Here is a 9,835-nt window from a genome sequence, read left to right as displayed (position 1 = left end):
ATACTGTATACTTCACGTGTATTTTTTAACCAGACTTCCACGTGGTCATTCAAACACAGCACCTCGCTGTCCGCGTAATGACGTCATATTCATGCGCCGTTGCTAGTCGTGACGTTTACAAACATGGCTTCAGTGGATCCTGTTCGAAGAAAACTGTAGGTTGGAAAAGGCTGGAAAAATGATCATTTGACAGAAGAGGATGCCAAAGATAAGGTTGAAACTGAAATCAATAGCAGTTTTAGACTAATAGTTTGGCGAGTGGTGTGTAACCAGATCGCTAATACCTAGCTGTCTGCGGTTGTGTTTATTTTTTCGCGTTGCAAGAAGAGACTCTATCTATCTGTGACGTAAGCGGTCTGACTAGGAAATACTGCACACCTGTTGGGTCCGCGAGCTGGTTCGCGTATCTTTTTGTTCATCATGCTATTGCTAGTATTTGGTGCCCGAAACCCGTCGTTGTTTACACTGACTCACTTTGTCTCTCGCTGTTTCGGGCAGCGACGCGCTGTGGGAGTTGGCCGCCGCGGAGGTGCGCGCGCGGGAGCGCGAGGTGAGCGAGGGTCTCGCGGAGCCGCGCGCGGATCCGTCGGCAGTGTGCGAGAGGACGCTCTTCTTCATGGGCAGCAAGGCAGGGGTGAGCGCTCGCAATCACAGCTTCGCACGGCGCGTGCCTCTAACGTGGGGGATAAAACTTTGAGAAGCTCAACTGTCAGTTACTTCTGTTAATCCATTTTTTTTTAAAAATTTATTTATTTATTTAATAATTCAACACATAGTGTACAAATTTTCAAGTTTCAAATGCATTATTAGCTCAGTACATTCATTTAGCTGACACTTTTTCTCCAACTTGAATCATTTTACCCGTGATTTATACAGCTGGGTAATTTTTTGCAGCAATTTTTTGTACCTCATTGAATGGTACTACTGCATTTATTCATTTATCTGATGCTTTTCTCCAAAGCGACTATAATGTTAAGGTTACAATTATTATTATAGTTACTTAACTTACAATTATTTACCAATTTATACAGCTGGGTAACTTTACTAGAGCAATTTAGGGTAAGTACCTTATTGAATGCTACTGCAGCTGGGAATTGAACCTGCAACCTTTGGGTCCAAACGCAGCAACTGTAACCACTACACTGCCAACTGACCCAAGTAACCTTAAGCTAGAGGACAGTGCAATGTCTGGCATAGTGTTTGTTTATTTAACTGGCATCTTTGTCCAAGGCGACTTAGATGAATAGGTTGTACAAAGTAAAGCTTTAAAAGTCTTTTTCTAAATCTAGAATACCCCGGAGGGGCGGGCAGCTACTGGCACCCGGACCCCCAGAGGTCCCCCCCCTTCTTTTGTACCCAACTATCTGTTTGTCTTATGCTTTTGTTCAGTGTTCTGTGTCACTGTGTAAAAGAAGGTGATCTAAACTGAACTGAAGCTGTGCTTACAAGATTGCAAGATACAGCGGATGAAAGTTCACAATGACATAGTGTTCCAACCAACACAATCTTTCAAGAAGAGAAATAAATGTGTAACAATTCAGTACATATTTCATAATTTTTATCACTAAGTAACTTAGCACAGTGGAAAAGACTTTAAAAAAAGGCAGTTGGTAGTGAATTACACTGAAGTCAGTCATCTGGCTTTGGCTGGGTCCCACTCTCTGGTGGGTCTGGGGTTTGAGTCCCGGTTGGGGTTCCTTGCGATGGACTGGTGTCCTGTCCTGGGTGTGTCCCCCTCCCCCTCCAGCCCTATGCCCTGTGTTGTTGGGTTAGGCCCCAGTTTGCCACGGCCCTGCTCGTGACAAGCGGTTTCAGCCCGTGTGTGTGTAAAAGTCATCTGGCAACTGAGGAAAGGAAAACAAAAAACTCCCTGGTAAGGATATGGAGAAAAACATACCTCTGGGAGTCCAAGTCCCAGAGGCTGGCTTCTGCTCTTTGGCATTCTACAACCTGCCTTTGCCATTTCAGGGGAGAAAAAATAACAAACACATAACAATATATTTATGCCAAGAACCCAATAAAGAAACAGTAGGGCCACCCTTTGTCTTCAGAACATTTTCAGTCCTCCTTGGAATGCTGTCATACAAGTCCTGAACTGTATGTAGTGGGATATTTCTTCAACAAGAAAAGCCTCAAATTCTTTGAGGGATAACTTCCTATTCAGTGATGATTAGATCTGGTGACTGTGGAGGCCTTGTAATGCATTAGACGTCATCCTGGTGTTCATGAAACGCATAATCATCCTGGAATATGAGAACAACATGAGAGAGGAGTGTCTGCAAACATACGGTGCACCGGGTCTTCTAAAAATGTCCTTGTTCCTTGGCTATTATATGGTGAAATAGCACAATCGTTGGACCTCTTGTCTCACTTTAGACATCTGCCTGTTCCATTATATATCCCCTACCATGTTTAACAGTTGGAAACAGACTGTGGGTTGAAGGCATCTTCTGTCTTTCTGTAAACATAACCCATTTGAATTGGATTGTACAGATGTTTGTAATTGCGATTTACTTACTTCAAAGATTTATTTCCTAACCCTAACCATAAACCCATTCCTTTCCTGACCCTAACTGCTGATTTAGGTACTTATCCCGAGTTGATACATTAAGACTACCCTGCTGTAAAAAAGATTATCTAACACTGTAATTCATCTTGGACAAAAGCATCAGTTAAATGAAGTTTAATAATTCTTGCCCAAAAAGAAATGAAGAGGAGAATGAGGGCTGTTAAGCAAAAGGTTTGGAAAGCATTGTACTATACGTTCAGTGGCGTTATACATTTTTGTACACGTTATACATCAATAAATGCCACGAGTAACTGTTTCAGGAAAGATGGAGACACTGTATAACCCTTTCCTTGATTTTCCTCAGGGAAAGACAACAATTGTGCTACGATGTCTTGACAGGTAAGTCTAGACAAAATGAGAACAGTCATTGTTTCTAAGTAAATGGAGAGTGAAAGAAATATGCCTTTTGGCAGGGATGAGACACCCAAGTCGACACTAGCGTTAGAGTACACCTTTGGAAGAAGAGCACGTGGACACAACACGGTAGGAGGGAACTTCTCGTCTCTCTTACCCTGATATGATAATATTAGCATCAATATTGTGACGTAGCTGACTTTAATGTCCTCCTTGTTGCCAGCCCAAGGACATTGCTCACTTCTGGGAGCTGGGAGGTGGGACCTCCTTGTCAGACCTCATCCAGATCCCAATCACAGTACAAAACGTGGGGTCTGTGCTGCCACTTCCACTTATTAACCATTCACATCATTCATAATTAACTTTGTCTGTGGCTGTTAGGCAAAATAATTACCGTTTGTTATGTGACCCCGTATGGGATGAGCGGTTCTGAAAATGTGTGTGTGTGTGTGTGTGTGTGTGTGTGTGTGTGTGTGTGTGTATATATCCACTGTGTAGCTGTGCAACTGTGGTGCTGGATGTGCCAAATATATGAGGTTTTTGAATAAAACAGGCTTATGGTTCCACTTACTGTCTTGACTGAACACATTTAACTTTTGTGAGTTCTTCCAGGTATACGAAAAGTAGGAAAATCTTCTAGATTTCTCTTTCAGGACCAGAGGTTCACTAACCTTGATGTAGGAGGCTAAAATGTTGAGACACAATACACACTGGGTCAGTGAAGCTTAGGGCTGAGGCAGTGTGATCTGTCTCTACAGTGCCCTGTCAGTGGTGCTGGTTCTGGATCTGTCCAAGCCCAGCGTGCTGTTTGGAACCGCAGAGCGACTGCTGCAGGTCACCCGGGCCAAAGTGGACCAAGTATTTTCTGACCTGCAGAGGACAGGCGAGTCCAAGTCTGGCAAGCCACCTGCACCAAACAGAGCCCCACGCATCCTCCACAAGGACCATCCGGTGAGAGGGAGGGAGAACGTCTTCCTAATGCAGCAACAGAGGTTTATTAATCTAGAAAGGAGCTCTGTAGTTAAACTCAATATTTGGTGCATTCTAATGCAGCTGAAACTCGAGTAATTTGAATTCCCACAGGACCGTGAACTCATAAATCCGTTCCCAGTTCCATTGCTCATCATTGGCAGCAAATTTGACATTTTTCAGGTAAAATACTGGCCCTCTTGGCCTGTTTATTTGCAGTCTTTTCCTAAGGTTTTGAGTAATTATTCTCTACAAGAATGTGTTTTCAGTAGACCTGCCTTATGCGATATGCTTTATTTGTCTGTACAATGTAGTAATATCAGTGCAACTGCTTGGTAATATTCTGAAAAGACATGTCTTTACCTGCTTATTCTTTTTTGTAAAGGACTTTGACTCTGAGAAAAAGAAGGTGATCTCCAAGACCCTGCGATTCCTTGCTCATTATTATGGAGCATCTTTAATCGTAAGAATCCGAAAAATTGTTTGGAATGTTGTCAGACTTTCTCAGGTTTGCGCCCATAGTAACTTGTGAAATGTATTTTGTAAAACGTGAAAATCTATGGTGATTTAAAGAAATCCTTGGCAAAACTGAGCTCCAGGGTTTTACATTATCGTGGTTCATCAAGCGTCTCATTGTTCTTTCACTACAAATTTAAATCGTGTTCAATTGAAATACATTTTACTGTTGGTCCTTTATCATTTGTCAAGGCTCAGACACATCACTGAATTTTCATGTTACTATTTTAGTTACTATTTTGGCCATACTGTGAGATATTTTGTGAATCTTCCGTTTTGCCAACTCTTAAACAGGCGTATGTTGCATTTTCCCCTGTGTACATCTGCAGAATGTTTCCCTGTGTTTTTCTGCAGTTCACCAGCACTAAGTCAGAGAATCTGATGGCAAAGACCAGGGGTTTGGTCACTCATCTGGCCTTTGGAATGGAGAGAGGGTAAGAAGTCTTATTGTTTACTTTGGTTTTCAGATCCTTTCAGTTTCCTGAGCATCTGGGTAAGTGTGCCCATGTGGTCCCTATAGTCCTCAAGAACATGTTAAAATGTTTTCACTTTCCAACAAACAGCTTTTCCCCTTTCTTGTTTTGATCAGGAAGACTGTGTCCGTTGACCCTAGTAAGCCCCTGATAATTCCGACTGGAATGGACTCCTTCAGTCAGATTGGTGAGTCTCCTCGTACTTAATGCTCTGAAATCTGAAAATGTTCTTGTATGTGTTTTATATAATCAAAATGATGGAAGTATATTATTTAGTCTAAGGTGGTGTTTGGGGCAAAAATTTGATTCAATGTATTTTTTTAAGAGTGCTCTTCTCATGCAGTGACACAGATCACTGAACAAAGGATCAGAAGACAATAACAAGTAATAGGTTAGTTATACATTAAATTACTACAAGAACTGTATTAGGTATTAAAGCTATGAAGTAAGGCAACTGGCCATAGAGGAAAGGGAAACAAAGCTATTTAATGCTTTATACATCAAGAGTTAGATTTTTATAGTCTGTTCTAAACTTAACTGGAAGTCAATGCAGTGATTCAAGAACTGATGTTTTATGGTCATACTTCTTGTGACAATTCTGGCAGCAGCATTCTGTATTAACTGTAACCTGGAAACAGTCTGGTATGGACAGCCCGATAAGAGAGCATTACAGTAGCCTGTCCTGCTCAAAAGATATGAACCAGTTTTCCAGCATCTTGCCTAGATGAAAATGGCCTTAATTTAGCTATATGTCTCAGCTGAAGAAAGCAGGACCTAGTCAGTGTTGCAACATGAGACAAAAATGACAAATTTATGTCCAATAAAACACTCAGATGTTTGATTCCATACGCTTGAAACGCAAATGTGTGAGTGAAAGACTGATCTAATTCTGACAAGGGTTGCAGCACCTCAAGTACCACTGGTTTACTGGCATTGATAGATTAAAAAATTACTAATCCACAATTTTATATCAGTAAATCATGTACATCAGTACCTCATGTAATTTGTCATGAGGTTTAAAGAGACATAACTGAGTATGAGTGAAAACTCACATTACGTTTACAAATATCACCCAATGGTAGCATGTACAGTGAAAACAAGAATGGACCTAGCACAGAACCTTGGGGTACACCGTATTAAAACGTAAACAAGAACAACGGTCATCAGATTTTAGCACAACCTGTTAGTAATTAGACGAATAGGAACACCACTTCAGAATAGTTCCCATTAGTCCAACCAGGGATTCAAGTCTACTGCGTAACGTACACTTAATTGTCGCTATTCTTGGGAGTTACGTTCCTAGAAAACCCCGTGAATACAGAAAATACGAATACGGAACTATTAACCCTATGGGGGAAAAAGGGGGCTTAGGTTCCTGTGGCACCCTGTTCACCATATACTTTTGCAAAACACCACTTACTGTATTGTGGATTTTATAAATGTATTTTATACACTGTTTCCTTTGTAATAGAGTTGTGCGTTGCCTCATCGCAAACCACTTTTGCACTTTCTTGTGCCATTTCATGCACAGCTCTATGAATATCTTCTTTCTTATGGTGGATTGACTGAACTGCGGATCCATCAACACCAAATTCACAGCCTACGGATGCTATGCACTTACCACGACGACGTTTATTTTATTTATCGTATTTTATCAATGTAGCTCATTGCATCCTTTTTCGCTTGGGCACACTTGCCAACACACTTTCACTTGCACTCCACTTGATGCCATTATTAATTAAAAAATAAGCAAAAAAAAGCGTAGTACTGTGAAAAAGTGGATTCGAAAATGTTCGAGAAAACACGTTTTAACATGAAAGTCATGAGAACAGCGAAAAGCCTCTCCTCGCTGGAGCCCATCTGCAACATTGCACGGTAGGCATCTCAATGTTTTTTTTTTTTTTTTTTCTCTCCCCCCCCCCTGCTGTGCATGGCAGTGAACAGCCATGAGGTGCCCATCAATGGCGAAAAATGGGTTAAGCTTTATTTCAGGTGAATGAGCGAACCTGTGAACGCTGAACACACAGATAGCGAGGATAGATAGCGCTATGATCATTCAAATCGAAACACATCTTTCCTGCTGGAAATTTTTATTTTGATTCCATTGTCTTTTATAAGCATCGTCCAGTGTTAAATCACATTTTTATCAAAGTTTATTAAATGAAATACATTGTTGCTGTCTTTTTTTTAAACTGTACTTAGGTTCTCCACCGATAACAGATGTTGACATTGGGACTCTTCATGCCAGAAATCCTTTGGACCTGTGGAAAAAAGTTTTTGAAAGAGTTTTTCCTCCCGAGGTAACTCTTTACATTCATAGACTCAAACACAAAATGCTTGTGTGCTTCAAAAGTCAGTATTTATGCTGCAAATGCAGTGTTTTATCAAGTAAATTCAAGTTTTAATTATCAGATGCTTAAATTCCCTGCAATTTCATCTTCCTGCAGAGCACCAGTGACCTCAAAGAGCTGAAGGACCCAGCTAAAGATCCTCAGTATAGTGAGGCTCAGATTGACTCCATGAGAGCACAGAAAGACCAGGTATGTAAGGAGACCCGAGTCTGTTTATCTCAGATAAAGGGGTAGAAACTGGACTAAAGTCTGTTCTTGCTAGAATAACTCATTTAACTAATTGGAATCAAAGCTTTTCCTTCTCATGTAAATGTAGTATATGTACCCTGTGGAAATGCACATTTTAGCCACTAGATGGGGTGTGAAGAGGAAAAGCAGTTTTCCCCAAGGTTATTAACCTTTTTTTATAGATCTGTCAGTCAGTAGGAGGGAGCTGGTGGCACAGCAGGTTTGGCCTGTGCCTCCCTCCTCAGTCTTGCGCTGGACTATTGTCCCAACTTGAGTGCGTCCCTGGCCCCCATGCTTCTGGGCTAGGCTCCAGCTTACCGTGACCTGGCTTCAGAAAAGGTGCAGGGGTTTAGCTAACTTAAATTCTCCAGACAGCTGGGTAATTTTTACTGGAGCAATGTAGGGTAGGTATTCAAGGTCACTACAGCCAGAGGTTAGGGTTTGAACCTGTAAGCTTTGGATCCAAGGGCAGTAGCACTAACCACTACTCTACCAGCTACCCCTTATTTACAGGTACAGCTTTTCTCTAAAGTGACTTCCAATGAACTCTATGTAGTGTTATATCCCTTATTCATCAAGGTGGCTTACATTGGGTCACTCATCCATACATCAGTAGAACACAGGGTCTCTGTCACTCACACACTGTGAGTGAACCTGAATAGGGTGTCTTTGCAGTGTGGGAGTAAACCCACATAGACAACATGCAAACTCCGTACCAACTGAGCAGGGAATCGAACCCATAGCCTCCTGCACCACCCAGGCGCTGGGAGACAGCAGCACTACTCATTGTGCCACCATGCCACTCATTTCCTACCTACTAGCATTTTAAGTCTTTAAATTTCATGGCTGGGCAGTATGGTGATGCAGTGGGTAGCACTGCCACCTCACAGCCCCTGAGCCGTTAGGATGAAAGTTCAACTACAACTCAGCGTGTGCGGAGTTTGCATGTTCTTCCCTCATCTGCTTTTGTTTCCTCCAATAGTCCATAGCCGCACACGTGCGCACAGACTAGAACCACTTGTCCCGAGCAGGGTTGCAGGGAGCAAGGGGACGCACCCAGGACAGGACGCCAAACCCGCTGCACCCCCTACTCATAGCCCTGCAGTTCATGTGAATTTGTAAAACTAAGTTGCCCGTACTGTGTGGCTACCGTGTAATGGACTGGTGCTCCATCCAGGGTGTCCCTGTGCCCAGTGATCCTAAGATAGGCTTTAAAGCACCACAAGCCTGACAAGGGCAAGCAGAGAGTGAATTTCAACTGCAACAGTAATGTCAGTGTTTTTTTTTTTTTAGTGTACACAACAGAATACAGATATGTACTATAGAACAGATTCATATTGCTTTTGCTGACTGTTTTCCTAAGGAAAACTTGAATAACTTTTGTGTCCTCTAGTACCCTCTGTTTATAGGAGCCATAGACACAAACAGGTTCTGTGACCTTCTGTAACCTGTTTCCTTGGTGTCACTGTAATGATTTTATTCTTTCTTCAAACGTTCCAGCCTTACACCTGCTTTAATTTCAGTCACTAGTGCATAATTTTAAGCAGATTGTGAGCTGGAAAATTATTTTCAAACCAAAGTTCACAAGGAACATTGAAGCGCTGACTTTTGTCCTGATTTGACAGTGAATGTATTTGAACTCCTTATTTGCAAATGTTTGCTTTAATTACTTTTGCATAGACAGTAATAAAACCCAGCAGCCCTTAGGGCAAATACTGAAACTGATTTTTCTTTTTCCATAAAGGAGCTGGAACAGTACAAGAAAAATGCTTCAAAGTCATGGAAGGGCATAGATTTTGAGTCCCAGAAGAGCTAAGGTTTGGTTCAGAGCTGGTGGAGCTCACAGGGAGACCAGAAGACCGACATCAGAGAGCAGAGGACACCATCAAAAACTGGGCACAAAATGAACTCATTCAATAATATTGGTCATTCATAATACTGTATAATGTAAGGTTAAAAACTTCTTATAGTTTGAACATGTTGAAAAGATGTATCAAAATTGTCTAAGTATTTTTGTCTTCAGGGAGATTAATTTCAATTGGCACACTGGTGCAAGGCATCACAGGTTAAAGGGCAACTCAAATGAACCATGTGTTATTGTAAAAGAGTTATAGGGTCATAAAAAAACCACCTCTAAAATAAATTACTATTCAAAGCTCTATACAGTAAAAAAAGTTGCAAAACATGCCAAGCAAAAATAATTGCAGCGTTCATTAAAATGTAGTTTCATTTTTAGAGCTTATGTTAATCATAACATGCTTGTACTTCTAATGCAAGTATACAGTACTGATGCTAACTAAGAGTGGTATTTCTGAGAAAAATGACTGTTGCATCGCAACCTTTTCATATGAAAAATCTATTTGGAATTTTGCATA

At 41.3% G+C, this 9,835-nt stretch overlaps 1 protein-coding gene across 1 annotated transcript; it reads left to right on the top strand.

The window, feature by feature from the left end:
• Positions 1-114: 114 nt before the first annotated feature.
• Positions 115-9,664, top strand: dync2li1 (dynein, cytoplasmic 2, light intermediate chain 1). The gene is made up of 13 exons (XM_018766025.2): positions 115-213; positions 499-634; positions 2,874-2,908; positions 2,983-3,052; positions 3,147-3,235; positions 3,682-3,874; positions 4,007-4,075; positions 4,278-4,355; positions 4,763-4,842; positions 4,998-5,068; positions 7,084-7,181; positions 7,329-7,421; positions 9,205-9,664. Exons 1-13 carry the CDS (start codon positions 200-202, stop codon positions 9,274-9,276), a joined length of 1,098 nt encoding a protein of 365 aa, XP_018621541.2. The 5' UTR covers positions 115-199; the 3' UTR covers positions 9,277-9,664.
• The last annotated feature ends 171 nt before the right edge of the window (positions 9,665-9,835 follow it).

This window comes from Scleropages formosus, chromosome 8 (genome assembly GCF_900964775.1).
Source record: "Scleropages formosus chromosome 8, fSclFor1.1, whole genome shotgun sequence".
NCBI lineage: Eukaryota > Metazoa > Chordata > Actinopteri > Osteoglossiformes > Osteoglossidae > Scleropages > Scleropages formosus.
The sequence above is the reverse complement of the archived record's forward strand: the minus strand, read 5'-3'. Positions and strand labels throughout refer to the sequence as shown.